Below are 21,034 nucleotides of genomic sequence, written 5' to 3' on the forward strand. Positions count from 1 at the left end.
CTCAGGTGGTAAAATTGGGGTGGGAAATTCACCTGGGGGCACCTGGGAATTACCTGAGCAATTTGGGGGGTATTTAAAGGGGAAATTTGGGGGTTTAGGTGCTGAAATTGGGGTGGGAAATTCACCTGGGGGGCACCTGGGAATCACCTGGGAATTACCTGGGGAATTTAGGGGGATTTGGGAGGGGTTTAAAGGGGAAATCTGGGGATCCAGAAGGGTCCAGGTGCTAAAAACAGGACAGAGAAGACACCTGAGAGCACCTGGGGGGCACCTGAGAGCACCTGGGGGGCACCTGAGAGCACCCGGGAATTACCTGAGCTCACCTGAGGAACTTGAGAGGGGTTTAAAGGGGAAATTTGGGGGCTCCAGGTGCTGAAATTGGGGTGGGAAATTCACCTGAGAGCACCTGAGAGCACCTGGGGGCACCTGGGACTCACCTGAGAAATTTGGGGGAATTTGGGAGGAGTTTGGGGGGATTTGGGAGGGGTTTAAAGGGGAATTTTGGGGCTCCAGGTGCTGAAATTGGGGTGGGAAATTCATCTGAGAGCACCTGGGGGGCACCTGAGGGCACCTGGGGGCACCTGGGAATCACCTGGGACTCACCTGAGAAATTTGGGGGGATTTGGGAGGGGTTTAAAGGGGAAGTTTGGGGAATTTCCTGGAGAAATTTGGGGATTTCGAGGGTCCAGGTGCTAAGAACAGGACAGAGAAGACACCTGAGAGCACCTGGAAATCACCTGAGAGCACCTGAGCTCACCTGAGGAACTTGGGAGGGGTTTAAAGGGGAAATTTGGGGGCTCAGGTGCTGAAATTGAGGTGGGAAATTCACCTGAGAGCACCTGAGAGGCACCTGGAACTCACCTGAGAGCACCTGGGGGCACCTGGGGTCACCCAGGAATTACCTGGGAAATTTGGGAGGGGTTTGGGAGGGGTTTAAAGGGGAAATTTGGGGGCTCAGGTGCTGAAATTGGGGTGGGAAATTCACCTGGGGGCACCTGGAACTCACCTGAGGAATTTGGGAGGGGTTTAAAGGGGAAATTTAGGGATCGAGAAGGGTCCAGGTGCTAAGAACAGGACAGAGAAAACACCTGAGAGCACCTGGAACTCACCTGAGAGCACCTGGGGGGCACCTGAGAGCACCCGGGAATTACCTGAGCTCACCTGAGGAACTTGAGAGGGGTTTAAAAGGGAAATTTGGGGGCTCCAGGTGCTGAAATTGGGGTGGGAAATTCAGCTGAGAGCACCTGAGAGGCACCTGAGGGCACCTGGGGGGCACCTGGGAGCACCTGGGGGGCACCTGAGAGCTCACCTGAGCTCACCTGAGAAATTTGGGAGGGGTTTGGGAGGGGTTTGGGGGGATTTGGGAGGGGTTTAAAGGGGAAATTTGGGGGTTCAGGTGCTGAAATTGGGGTGGGAAATTCACCTGAGAGCACCTGGGGTCACCTGGGGTCACCTGGGAATTACCTGAGATCACCTGGGGTCACCTGGGGAATTTGGGAGGGATTTGGGAGGGGTTTAAAGGGGAAATTTCGGGGCTCCAGGTGCTGAAATTGGAGTGGGAAATTCACCTGGGGGGCACCTGAGGGCACCTGGGGGCACCGGGGAATTACCTGAGAAATTTGGGGGAATTTGGGAGGGATTTGGGAGGGATTTAAAGGGGAAATTTGGGGCTCCAGGTGCTGAAATTGGGGTGGGAAATTCACCTGAGAGCACCTGGGAATTACCTGAGCTCACCTGAGAAATTTGGGGGAATTTGGGAGGGGTTTAAAGGGGAAATTTGGGGGCCCAGGTGCTGAAATTGGGGTGGGAAATTCACCTGAGATCACCTGAGGGCACCTGGGAGCACCTGGGGAATTTGGGAGGGGTTTGGGAGGGGTTTAAAGGGGAAATTTGGGGAATTTCCTGGGGAAATTTGGGGATTTCGAGGGTCCAGGTGCTAAAAACAGGACAGAGAAAACACCTGAGAGCACCTGGGACTCACCTGGGACTCACCTGAGAAATTCGGGAGGGGTTTAAAGGGGAAATTTCAGGGTTCAGGTGCTGAAATTGGGGTGGGAAATTCACCTGAGAGCACCTGGGGGGCACCTGAGGGCACCTGGGGGGCACCTGAGAGCACCTGGGGGGCACCTGAGGGCACCTGGGGGCACCTGGGGGCACCCGGGAATTACCTGGGGGATTTGGGAGGGGTTTGGGAGGGGTTTAAAGGGGAAATTTGGGGGCTCAGGTGCTGAAACTGGCGTGGGAAATTCACCTGAGAGCACCTGGGAGCACCTGGGGCTCACCTGAGAGCACCTGGGGGTCACCTGGGGGCACTTGGAGCTCACCTGAGAGCACCTGGGGTCACCTGGGGCTCACCTGAGAAATTTGGGAGGGGTTTGAAATGGAAATTTGGGGGCTCAGGTGGTGAAACTGGGGTGGGAAATTCACCTGAGGGCACCTGGGAGCACCTGGGAGCACCTGGGGGCACCCAGGAATTACCTGAGAAATTTGGGAGGGGTTTAAAGGGGAAATTTGGGGGCTCAGGTGCTGAAACTGGGGTGGGAAATTCACCTGAGAGCACCTGAGGGCACCTGGGGACATCTGGGAATCACCTGAGAAATTTGGGGGGGGATTTGGGAGGGGTTTGGGAGGGGTTTAAAGGGGAAATTTGGGGGCTCAGGTGGTAAAATTGGGGTGGGAAATTCACCTGGGGGTCACCTGGGAATTACCTGAGCTCACCTGAGGAATTTGGGAGGGATTTGGGAGGGATTTGGGAGGGGTTTAAAGGAGAAATTTGGGGCTCCAGAAGGGTCCAGGTGCTAAGAACAGGACAGAGAAGACACCTGAGAGCACCTGGGGGGCACCTGAGAGCACCTGGGGGGCACCTGAGAAATTTGGGGGAATTTGGGAGGGGTTTAAAGGGGAAATTTGGGGCTCCAGGTGCTGAAATTGGGGTGGGAAATTCACCTGAGAGCACCTGGGGGCACCTGGGGTCACCTGGGAATTACCTGAGAAATTTGGGAGGGGTTTAAAGGGGAAATTTGGGGAATTTCCTGGGGAAATTTGGGGATTTCGAGGGTCCAGGTGCTAAGAACAGGACAGAGAAGACACCTGGGAATTACCTGAGAGCACCTAGGGTCACCTGGGGGCACCTGGGGTCACCCAGGAATTACCTGAGAAATTTGGGGGAATCTGGGAGGGATTTGGGAGGGGTTTAAAGGGGAAATTTCAGGGTTCGGGTGCTGAAATTGGGGTGGGAAATTCACCTGGGGGCACCTGGGGAATTTGGGAGGGATTTGGGAGGGGTTCAAAGGGGAAATTTGGGAGTTCAGGTGCTGAAATTGGGGTGGGAAATTCACCTGAGAGCACCTGGGGGGCACCTGGGAATTACCTGAGAAATTTGGGGGGATTTGGGAGGGGTTTAAAGGGGAAATCTGGGGCTCCAGAAGGGTCCAGGTGCTAAAAACAGGACAGAGAAGACACCTGAGAGCACCTGGGGTCACCTGGGGGCACCCAGGAATTACCTGAGAAATTTGGGGGAATTTGGGGGGAATTTGGGAGGGGTTTAAAGGGGAAATTTGGGGCTCCAGGTGCTGAAATTGGGGTGGGAAATTCACCTGAAAGCACCTGGGTAAATTTAGGCACAATTTGATCAAATTTGGGCACAATTGAACGGGAATTTCGGGGATTTTTTTGCCCCCAGGTGTGCCCAGGTGTGGCGCCCTCACCTGCCCTGGCCCATGACTCAAAAAGGTGAATTTTGGGTGCAATTTGAGCACAATTTGATCAAATTTGGGCACAATTGAACGGGAATTTTGGGGATTTTTTCGCCCCCAGGTGTGCCCAGGTGTGCCCAGGTGTGGTGCCCCCCTCACCTGCCCTGGCCCATGACATCATCAGACACCCCAAAAAGGTGAATTTTGGGTGGATTTTGGGTGAATTTTGGGTGCAATTTAATGGAATTTGGGTAGAATTTATTGGGCATTTGGGGATTCTTTTGCCCCCAGGTGTGCCCAGGTGTGGTGCCCCCCTCACCTGGCCTGGCCCATGACTCAAAAAGGTGAATTTTGGGTGCATTTTGGGTGGATTTTGGGTGCAATTTGGGCACAATTTGATCAAATTTGGGCACAATTGAACAGGAATTTCAGGGATTTTTTGGCCCCCAGGTGTGCCCAGGTGTGGCCCCCTCACCTGCCCTGGCCCATGACTCAAAAAAGGAGAATTTTGGGTGCATTTTGGGCACAATTTGATCAAATTTGGGCAGAATTGAACGGGAATTTCGGGGATTTTGTGTGCCCAGGTGCCCCCAGGTGTGCCCAGGTGTGCGGCCCTCACCTGGCCTGGCCCATGAAGTCGTCGTAGAGGAACCTCTGGCGCTTGGACAGGTAAATTTGGGTTGAATTTGGGCACAATTTGATCAAATTTGGGCACAATTGAGCGGGAATTTCGGGGATTTTTTCGCCCCCAAGTGTGCCCAGGTGTGCCCAGGTGTGCGGCCCTCACCTGGCCTGGCCCGTGACATCATCAGACACCTCAAAAAGGAGAATTTTGGGTGGATTTTGGGTGCATTTTGATGGAATTTGGGTAGAATTTTTCGGGAATTTCAGGGATTTTTTCGCCCCCAGGTGCGCCCAGGTGTGCCCAGGTGTGTTCCCCTCACCTGGCCTGGCCCATGAAGCCTCAAAAAGGAGAATTCTGGGTGCAATTTGGGTGGATTTGGGTGCAATTTGGGCACAATTGAACGGGAATTTCGGGGATTTTTTTGCCCCCAGGTGTGCCCAGGTGTGCTCCCCTCACCTGGCCTGGCCCATGACTCAAAAAAGGAGAATTTTGGGTGGATTTGGGTGCATTTTGGGCACAATTGAACGGGAATTTTGGGGATTTTTTTGCCCCCAGGTGTGGTGCCCTCACCTGCCCTGGCCCATGACCCAAAAAGGTGAATTTTGAATGGAGTTTGGGTGGATTTTGGGTGCATTTTGGGTGCATTTTGATCAAATTTGGGCATAATTGAATGGGAATTTCAGGGATTTTTTTGCCCCCAGGTGTGCCCAGGTGTGCCCCCTCACCTGGCCTGGCCCATGACATCATCAGACACCTCAAAAAGGAGAATTTTGGGTGGATTTTGGGTGGATTTTGGGCACAATTGAACGGGAATTTCGGGGATTTTGTGTGCCCAGGTGTGCCCAGGTGTGCCCCCCTCACCTGCCCTGGCCCATGACTCAAAAAGGAGAATTTTGGGTGCATTTCGGGTGCATTTAGGTGCATTTTGGGCACAATTAAATGGGAATTTCAGGGATTTTTTTGCCCCCAGGTGTGCCCAGGTGTGCCCAGGTGTGGCGCCCTCACCTACCCTGGCCCATGACTCAAAAAGGAGAATTTTGGGTGCATTTTGGGTGGATTTTGGGCACAATTTGATCAAATTTGGGCACAATTGAACGGGAATTTCAGGGATTTTTTCGCCCCCAGGTGTGCCCAGGTGTGCCCAGGTGTGCCCCCCTCACCTGGCCTGGCCCATGAAGTCGTCGTAGAGGAACCTCTGGCGCTTGGACAGGCGGCACCTGAGCACGTGCTCGTACTTCTTGGGCATTTGCTTCTCCACGTCCACCTTGAGGCGCCGCAGCAGGAACGGGCGGAGCACCTGCGGGGGGGGAGGGGCGGACACACCTGGTCAGGTATGGGGGGGGGAGGGGCACACACCTGGTCAGGTATGAGGGGGGGAGGGGCACACACCTGGTCAGGTGAGACATTGGGGGGGGAGGGGCACACACCTGGTCAGGTGAGGTACAGGGGGGAGGGGCACACACCTGGTCAGGTGAGGGATGGGGGGAGGGGCACACACCTGGTCAGGTGAGACACGGGGGGGGAGGGGCACACACCTGGTCAGGTGAGACATTGGGGGGGGAGGGGCACACACCTGGTCAGGTGAGGTACAGGGGGGGGAGGGGCACACACCTGGTCAGGTGAGGGATGGGGGGGGGGGGGGGAGGGGCACACACCTGGTCAGGTGAGACACGGGGGGGGAGGGGCACACACCTGGTCAGGTGAGACATTGGGGGAGGGGCACACACCTGGTCAGGTATGAGGGGGGGAGGGGCACACACCTGGTCAGGTGAGACATGGGGGGGGGGAGGGGCACACACCTGGTCAGGTGAGGGATGGGGGGAGGGGCACACACCTGGTCAGGTGAGACATGGGGGGGAGGGGCACACACCTGGTCAGGTGTATCCCAGGTGTGTCCCAACAGGTGCTGGGTGTGCCCCCAGGTGTGCTCAGGTGTGTCACAGGTGTGTTCCAGGTGTGTTTAACCCCTCCCAGGTGTGTCCCAGGTGTGTTGAACTCCCCCAGGTGTGTTCCAGGTGTGTCCCAGGTGTGTTTAACCCCTCCCAGGTGTGCCCCAGGTGTGCCCCAATGAATCCCAGGTGTGCCTGTCTGAGCACCAACTGTGTCCAACTGTGTCCGAGGTGTGTCCTAGGTGGGCTCAGGTGTGCCCAGGTGTGTCCCAGGTGTGCCTGTGTGTCTCAGATGTGTCCCAATAGGTCCCAGGTGTGCCTCAATGTGTCCCAGGTATGCACAAGTGGACCAAAATGTGTCCAGGTGTGTCCCAGGCGTGCCCAGGTGTGTTTGTGTGAGCCCCAGGTGTATCCCAAGTGGGACCAGGTATGCCCAGGTGTATCCCAGGTGTGTCCCAGTGTCCCCAGGTGTGCCCCAATGGCTTCCAGGTGTGTCTGTGTGTGCCCCAGTGTCCCCAGGTGTGTTCAGGTGTATCACACCTGTCCCCAGGTGTGTTACCTTGTGCAATCTTTTCACCAGGCTCTCGTTGTACTCCTGGCTGCCCTCGATCACGCCCGTCAGGTGTGACCCAGTGTAACCCAGTGTAATGCAGTGTAACCCAGGTGTGTGTACCCATACCCAGGTGTGTTCAGGTGTATCACACCTGTCCCCAGGTGTACCTTATGGAGTCTTTTCACCAGGCTCTCGTTGTACTCCTGGCTGCCCTCAATCATGCCCGTCAGGTGTGACCCAGTGTAACCCAGGTGTGCGTACCCATACCCAGGTGTATCACACCTGTCCCCAGGTGTATCATACCTGTCCCCAGGTGTGACCCAGGTGTATCCCAGCATAATGCAGTGTAACCCAGGTGCATGTACCCATACCCAGGTGTGTCACAGCCATACCCAGGTGTATCACACCTGTGCCCAGGTGTCCCCAGGTGCGTTACCTTGTGCAGTCTCTTGACCAGGCTCTCGTTGTACTCCTGGCTGCCCTCGATCATGCCCAAGGTAACCCAGGTGTAACCCAGGTGCATGTACCCATACCCAGGTGTGTGTCCCAGGTGTGCCCAGGTGTGTGTACCTGTCCCCAGGTGTACCTTATGGAGTCTCTTGACCAGGCTCTCGTTGTACTCCTGGCTGCCCTCGATCGTGCCCGTCAGGGGGTTGTGGAACCCAGGTGTAACACAGGTGTATCCCATGTACATGTACCCATACCCAGGTGTGTTCAGGTATATCACACCTGTGCCCAGGTGTACCTTGTGCAATCTTTTCACGAGGCTCTCGTTGTACTCCTGGCTGCCCTCGATCATGCCCGTCAGGGGGTTGTGGAACCCAGGTGTATCCCAGGTGTGTCCCATGTGTTTGTACCCATACCCAGGTGTTCCCAGGTGTGCCCAGGTGTGTGTACCTGTCCCCAGGTGCGTTACCTTGTGCAGTCTCTTGACGAGGCTCTCGTTGTACTCCTGGCTGCCCTCGATTGTGCCCGTCAGGTGTGACCCAGTGTAACGCAGTGTATCCCAGGTGTATCCCATGTACATATACCCATACCCAGGTGTGTGTACCTGTCCCCAGGTGTCCCCAGGTGTGCCCAGGTGTACCCAGGTGCGTTACCTTGTGCAGCCGTTTCACCAGGCTCTCGTTGTACTCCTGGCTGCCCTCGATCATGCCCGTCAGGGGGTTGTGGAACCCAGGTGTATCCCATGTGTTTGTACCCATACCCAGGTGTGTCCCAGGTGTCCCCACGTGTCCCCAGGTGTACCTTGTGCAGTCTCTTGACCAGGCTCTTGTTGTACTCCTGGCTGCCCTCGATCATGCCCAGTGTATCCCAGGTGTATCCCATGTGTACATACCCATACCCAGGTGTATCACACCTGTCCCCAGGTGTCCCCAGGTGTACCTTGTGCAATCTTTTCACCAGGCTCTCGTTGTACTCCTGGCTGCCCTCGATCGTGCCCGTCAGGTGTGACCCAGTGTAACCCAGTGTAACCCAGGTGTATCCCATGTACATATACCCATACCCAGGTGTACCCAGGTGTGCCCAGGTGTGTCTCAGGTGTGTTTGTGTGAGCCCCAGGTGTATCCCAAGTGTGTTCCAGGTGTGCCCAGGTGCGTTACCTTGTGCAGTCTCTTGACCAGGCTCTCGTTGTACTCCTGGCTGCCCTCGATCGTGCCCGTCAGGGGGTTGTGGAACCCAGGTGTATCCCAGGTGCATCCCAGGTGTTTGTACCCATACCCAGGTGTCCCCAGGTGTGCCCAGGTGTCCCCAGGTGTGCCCAGGTGTGCCCAGGTGCGTTACCTTATGCAATCTTTTCACCAGGCTCTCGTTGTACTCCTGGCTGCCCTCAATCGTGCCCGTCAGGGGGTTGTGGCACCCAGGTGTATCCCAGGTGTTTGTACCCATACCCAGGTGTGTGTACCTGTCCCCAGGTGTGCCCAGGTGTGCCCAGGTGTACCTTATGCAATCTTTTCAGGAGGCTCTCGTTGTACTCCTGGCTGCCCTCGATCGTGCCCAGTGTATCCCAGGTGTATCCCATGTGTATGTACCCATACCCAGGTGTGCCCAGGTGTTCCCAGGTGTGCCCAGGTGTGTGTACCTGTCCCCAGGTGTACCTTATGGAGGCGTTTCACGAGGCTCTCGTTGTACTCCTGGCTGCCCTCGATCATGCCCGTCAGGTGTGACCCAGTGTAACCCAGGTGTATCCCATGTGTATGTACCCATACCCAGGTGTGTTCAGGTGTGTCACACCTGTCCCCAGGTGTACCTTATGGAGTCATGCCCGTCAGGTGTACCCCAGTGTAATGCAGTGTATCCCGTGTGTGTACCCATACCCAGGTGTATCACACCCATACCCAGGTGTCCCCAGGTGTGTGTACCTGTCCCCAGGTGTACCTTGTGCAGCCGTTTCACCAGGCTCTCGTTGTACTCCTGGCTGCCCTCGATCATGCCCGTCAGGTGTGACCCAGTGTAACCCAGTGTAATGCAGTGTATCCCAGGTGTGTGTACCCATACCCAGGTGTGCCCAGGTGTGCCCAGGTGTGCCCAGGTGTACCTTGTGCAGCCGTTTCACGAGGCTCTCGTTGTACTCCTGGCTGCCCTCGATCATGCCCAGTGTATCCCACGTGTATCCCATGTGTACATACCCATACCCAGGTGTATGTACCCATACCCAGGTGTATCACACCTGTCCCCAGGTGCGTTACCTTGTGCAGTCTCTTGACGAGGCTCTCGTTGTACTCCTGGCTGCCCTCGATCATGCCCGTCAGGGGGTTGTGGAACCACTCTCGGAACTCGCGGTGGGACTGGAACACGCTGGGCATGAGGAAATGCATGAGGGACCAGAGCTCCATCAGCGAGTTCTGCAGCGGCGTGCCCGTCAGCAACAGCCGGCGCTGGCTGCAGGTGAGAGACAGGTATGGACAGGTAAGGGACAGGTAAGGGACAGGTGAGGGACCAGAGCTCCATCAGCGAGTTCTGCAGCGGCGTGCCCGTCAGCAACAGCCGGCGCTGGCTGTGAGGGGAGACACAGGTATGGACAGGTAAGGGACAGGTGAGGGGCCAGAGCTCCATCAGCGAGTTCTGCAGCGGCGTGCCCGTCAGCAACAGCCGGCGCTGGCTGTGAGGGGAGACACAGGTATGGACAGGTAAGGGACAGGTGAGCGACCAGAGCTCCATCAGCGAGTTCTGCAGCGGCGTGCCCGTCAGCAACAGCCGGCGCTGGCTGCAGGTGAGACACAGGTATGGACAGGTAAGGGACAGGTATGGACAGGTAAGGGCACAGGTATGGACAGGTAAGGGACAGGTGAGCGACCAGAGCTCCATCAGCGAGTTCTGCAGCGGCGTGCCCGTCAGCAACAGCCGGCGCTGGCTGCAGGTGAGACACAGGTATGGACAGGTAAGGGACAGGTATGGACAGGTAAGGGACAGGTATGGGCACAGGTGAGCGACCAGAGCTCCATCAGCGAGTTCTGCAGCGGCGTGCCCGTCAGCAACAGCCGGCGCTGGCTGCAGGTGAGAGACAGGTATGGACAGGTGAGAGACAGGTATGGACAGGTAAGGACAGGTATGGACAGGTAAGGGACAGGTATGGACAGGTAAGGACAGGTATGGACAGGTAAGGGACAGGTATGGACAGGTAAGGACAGGTATGGACACAGGTAAGGGACAGGTGAGCGACCAGAGCTCCATCAGCGAGTTCTGCAGCGGCGTCCCCGTCAGCAACAGCCGGCGCTGGCTGCAGGTGAGAGACAGGTATGGACAGGTGAGAGACAGGTGAGAGACAGGTGAGAGACAGGTATGGACAGGTGAGACACAGGTATGGACACAGGTGAGAGACAGGTATGGACACAGGTAAGGGACAGGTGAGGGACCAGAGCTCCATCAGCGAGTTCTGCAGCGGCGTCCCCGTCAGCAACAGCCGGCGCTGGCTGCAGGTGAGAGAGACACAGGTATGGACAGGTGAGGGACAGGTATGGGCACAGGTGAGCGACCAGAGCTCCATCAGCGAGTTCTGCAGCGGCGTGCCCGTCAGCAACAGCCGGCGCTGGCTGCAGGTGAGAGACAGGTATGGACAGGTATGGACAGGTAAGGGACAGGTATGGGCACAGTGTGAGCGACCAGAGCTCCATCAGCGAGTTCTGCAGCGGCGTCCCCGTGAGCAACAGCCGGCGCTGGCTGTGAGGGGAGACAGGTATGCACAGGTGAGAGACAGGTGAGAGACAGGTATGGACAGGTGAGAGACAGGGTGAGAGACAGGTATGGACAGGTAAGGGACAGGTATGGACAGGTGAGCGACCAGAGCTCACTCAGCGAGTTCTGCAGCGGCGTGCCCATCAGCAACAGCCGGCGCTGGCTGCAGGTGAGAGACAGGTGAGAGACAGGTAAGGGACAGGTATGGGCACAGGTGAGCGACCAGAGCTCCATCAGCGAGTTCTGCAGCGGCGTCCCTGTGAGCAACAGCCGGCGCTGGCTGTGAGGGGAGACAGGTATGGACAGGTGAGAGACAGGTGAGAGACAGGTATGGACAGGTGAGACACAGGTATGGACAGGTAAGGGACAGGTATGGACAGGTAAGGGACAGGTGAGCGACCAGAGCTCCATCAGCGAGTTCTGCAGCGGCGTGCCCGTCAGCAACAGCCGGCGCTGGCTGCAGGTGAGACACAGGTATGGACAGGTGAGAGACAGGTATGGACAGGTAAGGGACAGGTATGGACAGGTAAGGGACAGGTATGGACAGGTGAGAGACAGGTGAGAGACAGGTGAGAGACAGGGGAGACACGGGTATGGACAGGTATGGACAGGTACAGAGAGGTACAGACAGGTATGGACAGGTGAGAGACAGGGGAGAGGACAGGTGAGAGACAGGGAGAGACAGGTGAGAGGTATGGACAGGTATGGACAGGTACAGCAGGTACACACAGGTAAGGATAGGTACAGCCAGGTAAGGACAGGTATGGACAGGTAAGGACAGGTGAAACACAGGGGAGAGACAGGTGAGAGGTATGGACAGGTACGGACAGGTACAGGCAGCTATGGACAGGTATGGACAGGTAAGGGACAGGTACAGGGCAGGTAAGGACATATGGACAGGTATGGCCAGGTACAGGCAGGTATGACAGGTATGGACAGATGTGATGGGTGAGACACAGGTGAGACAGGTAAGGACAGACAGGTACAGCCAGGTACAGACACATAGGGATGGGTAAGGGACAGGTGAGAGACAGGTAAAGACAGGTATGGACAGGTAAGGACACGCACAGACAGGTACAGACAGGTAACAGCAGGGGAACAGCCCCAGGTGAGCTCCAGGTGTTCTCCTGCACTGTGATCAACCTGCAGGTGTGGACAGGTGAGACAGGTGGACACACACGGACAAGTAAGGACAGGTATGGACAAGGTGAGCCCCCAGGTGAGCTCCAGGTGTTCTCCTGCACTGTGATCAGCCTGCAGGTATGGACAGGTGAGACAGGTGAGACACACACAGACAGGTAAGGAGAGGTGAGACACAGGTGAGACAGGTACAGACAGGTAACAGAGAGGAACAGCCCCAGGTGAGCTCCAGGTGTTCTCCTGCACCGTGATCAACCTGCAGGTACGGACAGGTGAGACCCAGGTGAGACAGGTACACACAGGTAAGGGCACGTAGGGACAGGTAAGGGCACGTAGGGACAGGTAAGGACAACCAGGAATAGCTAAAGCCAGGTGAGCACAGGTACAGCCAGGTGAGCACAGGTATGAACAGGTAAGCACAGGTAGGAGCAGGCCCAGGTGTGTCCCAGGTGCGCGGCTCTGTCTGTCCCTGTCCTCACCTGTCTCACCTGTGTCTCCCTTCTCTCCGTGTGTCTCACCTGCGCGCCAGGTGCGCTGCTCACCTGTGTCTCACCTGTGTCTCACCTGTGTGCCAGGTGCGCTGCTCACCTGTCTCTCACCTGTGTCTCACCCGTGTGCCAGGTGCGCGCTCACCTGTCTCTCACCTGTGTCTCACCTGTGTGCCAGGTGTGTGGCTCTGTCTGTCCCCTGTCTCTCACCTGTGCCCAGGTGTGTTGCTCACCTGTCCCTGTCTCTCACCTGTCCCTGTGTCTCCCCTGTGTCTCCCCTGTGTCCAGGTGTGCCACTCACCTGTCCCTGTCTCTCCCCTGTCCCCCCTGTCTCTCCCCCGTGTCTCACCTGTGCCCAGGTGTGTTGCTCACCTGTTGAAGTTGAGCAGGGACTGCCAGCGCCTGTGTCTCACCTGTCCCTGTGTCTCACCTGTGTCTCCCGTGTCTCACCTGTGTCTCCCATGTCTCACCTGTGCCCAGGTGTGTGCGCTCACCTGTCCCTGTCTCTCCCCTGTCCCGCCCATGTCTCAGCTGTGCCCAGGTGTGCACTCCTCACCTGTTGAACTTGAGCAGGGACTGCCGGCGCTTGTGTCTCACCTGTCCCTGTCTCTCACCTGTGTCTCACCTGTGTCCCAGGTGTGCGCTGCTCACCTGTGTCTCACCTGTCCCCCCTGTGTCTCACCTGTCCTCTCTGTGCCCACTCACCTGTCCCTGTCTCTCACCTGTGCCCAGGTGTTGCTCACCTGTTGAAGTTGAGCAGGGACTGCCAGCGCTGGGATTTGAAGTTTTTGATGCCCCTGGGTCTCACCTGTGCCCAGGTGTGTGTGCCGCTCACCTGTCCCTGTCTCTCACCTGTTGAAGTTGAGCAGGGACTGCCAGCGCTTGTGTCTCACCTGTCCCTGTGTCTCACCCGTGTCTCACCTGTGCCCAGGTGTGTGCAGCGCTCACCTGTCCCTGTCTATCCCCTGTCTCCCCTGTGTCTCACCTGTGCCCAGGTGTTGCTCACCTGTCCCTGTCTCTCCCCTGTCTCTCCCCTGTCCCCCCTGTCCCTCACCTGTCCCTGTGTCTCACCTGTGCCCAGGTGTTGCTCTCACCTGTTGAAGTTGAGCAGGGACTGCCAGCGCTGGGATTTGAAGTTTTTGATGTTCTGGGGCTCACCTGTGCCCAGGTGTTGCTCACCTGTCCCTGTCTCTCACCTGTGCCCAGGTGTGTTGCTCACCTGTCCCTGTCTCACCTGTGCCCAGGTGTGTTGCTCACCTGTCCCTGTCTCTCACCTGTCCCTGTGTCTCCCCTGTGTCTCACCTGTGCCCAGGTGTGTCTCACCTGTTGAAGTTGAGCAGGGACTGCCAGCGCTTGTGTCTCCCCTGTCCCTCTCACCTGTGCCCAGGTGTGCCGCTCACCTGTCCCCGTGTCTCACCTGTCCCCGTGTCTCACCTGTGCCCAGGTGTTGCTCACCTGTCCCTGTCTCTCACCTGTTGAAGTTGAGCAGGGACTGCCAGTGCTTGTGTCTCACCTGTCCCTGTGTCTCACCTGTCTCACCTGTGTGCCAGGTGCGCTGCTCTGTCTGTCCCTGTGTCTCACCTGTGTCTCCCCTGTGTCTCACCTGTCTCTGTGTCTCCCCTGTGTGCCAGGTGCGCGCTCCCCTGTGTGCCAGGTGTGCTGCTCTGTCTCACCTGTGTCCCTCCTGTGTCCCAGGTGTGCCGCTCACCTGTGTCTCACCTGTCCCTGTGTCTCACCTGTGCCCAGGTATGCGCGCTCACCTGTTCCTGTCTCTCACCTGTGCCCAGGTGTGTGCACCCTCACCTGTCCCTGTGTCTCCCCTGTGTCTCCCCTGTGTGCCAGGTGTGTGTGCTCACCTGTCTCTCCCCTGTCTCTCACCTGTGCCCAGGTGTTTCTCACCTGTCCCTGTCTCTCACCTGTGCCCAGGTGTGTTCATTCCTCACCTGTTGAAGTTGAGCAGGGACTGCCAGCGCTGGGATTTGAAGTTTTTGATGTCCCTGGGTCTCACCTGTGCCCAGGTGTGCTCTCCTCACCTGTTGAAGTTGAGCAGGGACGGCCAGCGCTTGTGTCTCACCTGTCCCCCCTGTGTCTCACCTGTCTCACCCGTGTGCCAGGTGCGCTGCTCTGTCTGTCCCTGTGCCCCACCTGTGTCTCACCTGTGCCCAGGTGTGTGCAGCGCTCACCTGTCCCTGTCTCTCCCCTGTCCCCAGGTGTTCCTCACCTGTTGAAGTTGAGCAGGGACTGCCAGCGCTTGTGTCTCCCCTGTGTCTCACCTGTGTCTCACCTGTCCTTGTGCCCCCCCCTGTGTCCCAGGTGTGCCGCTCACCTGTCCCTGTCCCTCACCTGTCCCTGACTCTCACCTGTGCCCAGGTGTTTGTTGCTCACCTGTTGAAGTTGAGCAGGGACTGCCAGCGTCTGTGTCTCACCTGTCCCTGTCTCTCACCTGTCTCTCCCCTGTCCCCCCTGTCCCTCACCTGTCCCTGTCTCTCACCTGTGCCCAGGTGTGCTCTCCTCACCTGTTGAAGTTGAGCAGGGACTGCCAGTGCTTGTCTCCCACCTGTCCCTGTCTGCTCACCTGTCCCTGTCTCACCTGTGTCTCACCTGTGCCCAGGTGTGTGCTCACCTGTCCCTGTGTCTCACCTGTCCCTGTCCCTGTGTCTCACCTGTGCCCAGGTGTTGCTCTCACCTGTTGAAGTTGAGCAGGGACTGCCAGCGCTGGGATTTGAAGTTTTTGATGTCCCTGGGTCTCACCTGTGCCCAGGTGTGCTCATTCCTCACCTGTTGAAGTTGAGCAGGGACTGCCAGCGCTGGGATTTGAAGTTTTTGATGTCCCTGGGGCTCACCTGTGCCCAGGTGTGTTTGTTCCTCACCTGTTGAAGTTGAGCAGGGACTGCCAGCGCTGGGATTTGAAGTTTTTGATGTCCCTGACTCTCACCTGAGCCCAGGTGTTGCTCACCTGTTGAAGTTGAGCAGGGACTGCCAGCGCTGGGATTTGAAGTTTTTGATGTCCCTGGGTCTCACCTGTGTCTCACCTGTGCCTCACCTGTCCCTGTGTCTCACCTGTTGAAGTTGAGCAGGGACTGCCAGCGCTGGGATTTGAAGTTTTTGATGTTCTGCGCCTCGTCCAGGATCAGGTATTTCCAGTTCTTCCTGCGGAACGCCTGGTGGTCCTGCAGCACCAGCTTGTACGAGGTGATGCACACGTGGAAGGCGTTGGGCTTGGTCCAGCCCTGCGCAGGTGGGACAGGTGAGACAGGTGAGACAGGTGAAGGAAAAATCCCCGTGAAAAAATTCAAAAAAAACTCAAAAAAAACTCAAAAAAAGCTCAAAAAAAGCTCAAAAAACCTTAAAAAAAGCTCAAAAACACAGCCCAGGTGTGCCCAGGTGTGCCCAGGTGTGCAGCACCAGTGTTGGGCTTGGTCCAGCCCTGCACAGGTGAGACAGGTAAACCCAAAATCCCTGCGAAAAAACACCCAAAAACCTCGAAAAAAGATCAAAAAAAGCTCAAAAAACCTCAAAAAAAACAGCCCAGGTGTGCCCAGGTGTGCAGCACCAACGTTGGGCTTGGTCCAGCCCTGCACAGGTGAGGACAGGTGAGACAGGTAAACCAAAAAATCCCCACGAAAAAACGGCCCCAAAACCTCAAAAAAAGCTCAAAAAAAAAGCTCAAAAAATTAAAAAAACGCAGCCCAGGTGTGCCCAGGTGTGGCCCAAAACCCCCAATTTTTAACCATTTTTTCCCCCCAAATTTTCGCCATTTTTCCCCCTTTTTTCCATTCCCAGCTGTGCCCAGGGTCAATCCCAACCCCCCCAGGTGTGCCCAGGTGTCCCCCAAAATCCCCATTTTTTAACCCCAAAATCCCCATTTTCCACCCCAATTTCACAGGGTTTTTTCTATCCATCCCCTCCCAGCTGTGCCCAGGTGCCCCCAGGTGCGCCCAGCTGTGCCCAGGTGTGCCCAAAATCCCCAATTTTCACCCATTTTCTCCCCATTTTTCTCCCCCAGGTGCCCACAGGTGAGGTTTCAGTGCCCATAATCCCAATTTTTGGTGCTTTTAACCCCAATTTTTTTGTGTTTTACCTGTCCCAGCTGTGCCCAGGTGACCCCAAAATCGCCATTTTCCACCCCAGTTTTCATGGGGTTTTTTTCTATCCATCCCCTCCCAGGTGCGCCCAGCTGTGCCCAGGTGTGCCCAGGTGTCCCCAAAAACCCCCAATTTTCACCATTTTCCCCCCCAAATTTTTCGCCATTTTCCCCCTATTTCCATTCCCAGGTGTGCCCAGGTCAATCCCAAACCCCCCCAGGTGCGCCCAGGTAACCCCAAAATCCCCATTTTTCACCCAATTTTCATGGGGTTTTTTTGGCCCATCCCCTCCCAGGTGCCCCCCAGGTGTGCCCAGGTAACCCCAAAATCCCCATTTTCCACCCCAAAAATCCCCATTTTCCACCCAATTTTTCACGGGGTTTTTTTGGCCCATCCCCGCCCAGGTGCCCCCAGCTGTGCCCCCAGCTGTGCCCAGGTGTGCCTAAACCCCCCAATTTTTGCCATTTCCCCCCTAAATTTTCACTCTTTTTCCCCCTTTTTCCATTCCCAGGTGTGCCCAGGTCAATCCCAAACCCCCCCCAGGTGTGCCCAGCTGTGCCCAAAAATCCCCATTTTTCCACCCAATTTTCACAGGGTTTTTTCTATCCATCCATCCCCTCCCAGGTGTGCCCAGGTGACCCCAGGTGTGCCCAGGTAACCCCAAAACTCCCCAATTTTCACCCATTTTCTCCCCATTTTTCTCCCCCAGGTGCGGTTTCAGTGCCATAATCCCAATTTTTGGTGCTTTTAACCCCAATTTTTTTATGTTTTACCTGTCCCAGGTGCGCCCAGGTATCCCCAAAATCCCCATTTTCCACCCCAATTTCACGGGGTTTTTTTTGGCCCAACCCCTCCCAGCCTTGCCCAGGTGTGCCCAGGTGTGCCCAAAACCCCCAATTTTCACCATTTTCCCCCCCAAATTTTTCGCCGTTTTTCCCCCTTTTTCCATTCCCAGGTGTGCCCAGGTGTGCCCAAAATCCCCATTTTTTAACCCTAAAATCCCCATTTTCCACCCAATTTTCACGGGGTTTTTTTTGGCCCATCCCCTCCCAGCCTTGCCCAGGTGTGCCCAGGTGTGCCCCAGGTGTGCCCACCTGTCTCTTGAGGCGCCGCTCTTTTCTGTGCCCCGTAGTAGGTGAGGATTTTGAAGCTGGGGCACCAGCCGCTTGAGCTCCATCTCCCAGTTGAGCATCACCGAGGTGGGCACGATGATCAGGTGAGGGCCCCCAGCTACCTGCGCACAGGTGAGGGACCACGTGAGGGGACACGTGAGGGGACAGGTGAGGGCCCCAGCTACCTGCGCACAGGTGAGACACCCAAAATCAGCCCCAGCTACCTGCGCACAGGTGAGGGGACACGTGAGGGACAGGTGAGGCCCCAGCTTACCTGCGCACAGGTGAGGGACAGGTGAGGACACCCGAAATCACCCTCAGGTGAGGGGCCCAGCTACCTGCGCACAGGTGAGGGGACACGTGAGGGGACACGTGGAGACACCCGAAATGAGCCCCAGGTGAGGGCCCCAGCTACCTGCGCACAGGTGAGACACCCAAAATCACCCTCAGGTGAGGGCCCCAGCTACCTGCGCACAGGTGAGGGGACACGTGAGGGACAGGTGAGGGGACAGGTGAGGGCCCCAGCTACCTGCGCACAGGTGAGACACCCAAAATCAGCCCCAGCTACCTGCGCACAGGTGAGACACCCAAAATGAGCCCCAGGTGAGGGCCCCGGGTACCTGCGCACAGGTGAGACACCCAAAATCACCCTCAGGTGAGGGCCCCAGCTACCTGCGCACAGGTGAGGGACAGGTGAGGGCCCCAGCTACCTGCGCACAGGTGAGGGACAGGTGAGGGACAGGTGAGGGACAGGTGAGGGCCCCAGCTACCTGCGCACAGGTGAGACACCCGAAATCACCCTCAGGTGAGGGCCCCAGCTACCTGCGCACAGGTGAGGGAGACACCCAAAATCACCCTCAGGTGAGGGCCCCAGCTACCTGCGCACAGGTGAGGGGACACGTGGGACACCCAAAATCAGCCCCAGGTGAGGGCCCTGGGTACCTGTGCACAGGTGAGGGACAGGTGAGGGACAGGTGAGGGCCCCAGCTACCTGTGCACACGTGAGACACCCAAAATCACCCTCAGGTGAGGGCCCCAGCTACCTGCGCACAGGTGAGGCACAGGTGAGGGACAGGTGAGGGACAGGTGAGGGCCCCAGCTACCTGTGCACAGGTGAGGGACAGGTGAGACACCCGGAATCAGCCCCAGGTACCTGTGCACAGGTGAGACACCCAAAATCACCCTCAGGTGAGGGCCCCAGCCACCTGCGCACAGGTGAGGGACAGGTGAGACACCCGAAATGAGGGTCAGGTGAGTCCTAAACCTGTCCAGGTGTGACTCAGAACCCCCTAAAGGGGCTCAGGTGAGGGCCCCAGCCACCTGCGCACAGGTGAGACACCCGAAATCAGCCCCAGGAACCCCCAAACCTGCCCAGGTGTGACTCAGGTGAGCCCCAGGTGAGGGCCCCAGCTACCTGCGCACAGGTGAGGGACAGGTGAGGGCCCCAGCTACCTGTGCACAGGTGAGGGACAGGTGAGGGACAGGTGAGGGACAGGTGAGAGACAGGTGAAGGCCCCGGGTACCTGCGCACAGGTGAGGGACACGTGAGGGACAGGTGAGGGCCCCAGCTACCTGTGCACAGGTGAGACACCCGAAATGAGCCCCAGGTGAGGGACAGGTGAGACACCCGAAATCAGCCCCAGGTGAGGGCCCCAGCTACCTGTGCACAGGTGAGACACCCAAAATGAGGCTCAGGTGAGTCCTAAACCTGCCCAGGTGTGACTCAGAACCCCCTAAAGGGGCTCAGGTGAGTCCCAGGTGAGGGCCCCAGCCACCTGCGCACAGGTGAGGGACAGGTGAGACACCCGAAATGAGGCTGAGGTGAGGGCCCAGGTACCTGCGCACAGGTGAGACACCCGAAATCAGCCCCAGAAACACAAAACCTGCCCAGGTGTGACTCAAAGCCCCCTAAAAGGGTTCAGGTGAGGGACAGGTGAGACACCCGAAATCAGCCCCAGGTGAGTCCTGGGAACCCCCAAACCTGCCCAGGTGTGCCCCAGGTGTATGCTATGAGTCTCAGGCGTGCCCAGCTGTACCCAGGTGTGTGCCATGTGTACCCAGGTGTACCCAGGTGTATGTTATGGCTCCCAGGTGTATCCCCAGGTGTACCCAGGTGTATCCAATGGCTCTCAGGTGTACCCAGGTGTGTATCTCAGGTGCGTTACCTTTCTCGCAGGCCAGGTGAGCCAGCAGCGATATGGTCTGGATGGTTTTCCCCAGCCCCATCCCAGGTGTATCCCAGGTGTGTGCAGTGACTGTAGGGGTACCCAGCCGTACCCAGGTGTATGTTATGACTCTCAGGTGTATCTCAGGTGTGCCCAGGTGTATCTCAGGTGTGTTACCTTTCTCGCAGGCCAGGTGTGCGAGGAGCGATATCTTCTGTATGGTTTTGCCCAGCCCCATCCCAGGTGTATCCCATGACTCTCAGGTGTATCCCAGCTGTACCCAGGTGTATGTTATGACTCTCAGCTGTACCCAGGTGTGCCCCCCAGGTGTGTTACCTTTCTCGCAGGCCAGGTGTGCGAGGAGCGATATGGTCTGTATGGTTTTTCCCAGCCCCATCCCAGGTGTATCCCATGACTCTCAGGTGTATCCCAGCTGTACCCAGGTGTATCCCATGGCTCTCAGGTGTATCTCAGGTGTGCCCAGGTGCGTTACCTTTCTCACAGGCCAGGTGAGCCAGCAGCGATATCGTCTGTATGGTTTTGCCCAGCCCCATCCCAGGTGTGTGCAGTGACTGTAGCCGTACCCAGCCGTAGCCAGGTGTATCCTGTGGCTCTCAGGTGTATCCCAGCTGTACCCAGGTGTACCCAATGGCTCTCAGGTGCGTTACCTTTCTCGCAGGCCAGGTGTGCCAGCAGCGATATGGTCTGTATGGTTTTTCCCAGCCCCATCCCAGGTGTGTGCAGTGACCGCAGCCGTACCCAGCTGTACCCAGGTGTATCCCATGGCTCTCAGGTGTATCTCAGGTGCGTTACCTTTCTCGCAGGCCAGGTGTGCCAGCAGCGATATGGTCTGTATGGTTTTCCCCAGCCCCATCCCAGGTGTGTGCAGTGACTGTAGCCGTATCCAGCTGTACCCAGGTGTGTGTTATTGCTCTCAGGTGTGTCTCAGGTGTGTTACCTTTCTCGCAGGCCAGGTGAGCCAGCAGGGAAATGGTCTGTATGGTTTTTCCCAGCCCCATCCCAGCTGTACCCAGGTGTGTGCAGTGACTGTAGCTGTACCCAGGTGTATCCCATGGCTCTCAGCTGTACCCAGGTGTACCCAGGTG

The 21,034-nt window shown here is 57.2% G+C and overlaps 1 protein-coding gene across 1 annotated transcript in view; it reads right to left on the reverse strand.

Annotated features, from left to right (window-relative positions):
• The window catches only part of LOC129134508 (helicase SRCAP-like), a gene marked incomplete at its 3' end in the record, with an annotated part of 74,260 nt that overhangs the window by 18,648 nt on the left and 34,578 nt on the right, over positions 1-21,034 (reverse strand). The window contains 6 exon segments of the mRNA XM_077173181.1: positions 5,481-5,617; positions 9,453-9,645; positions 15,627-15,796; positions 17,746-17,769; positions 17,771-17,812; positions 17,814-17,885. Coding sequence (XP_077029296.1) covers positions 5,481-5,617; positions 9,453-9,645; positions 15,627-15,796; positions 17,746-17,769; positions 17,771-17,812; positions 17,814-17,885 — 638 coding nt within the window.

The sequence above is a fragment of the Agelaius phoeniceus genome, unplaced genomic scaffold (genome assembly GCF_051311805.1).
Source record: "Agelaius phoeniceus isolate bAgePho1 unplaced genomic scaffold, bAgePho1.hap1 Scaffold_346, whole genome shotgun sequence".
Taxonomy (NCBI): Eukaryota; Metazoa; Chordata; class Aves; order Passeriformes; family Icteridae; genus Agelaius; species Agelaius phoeniceus.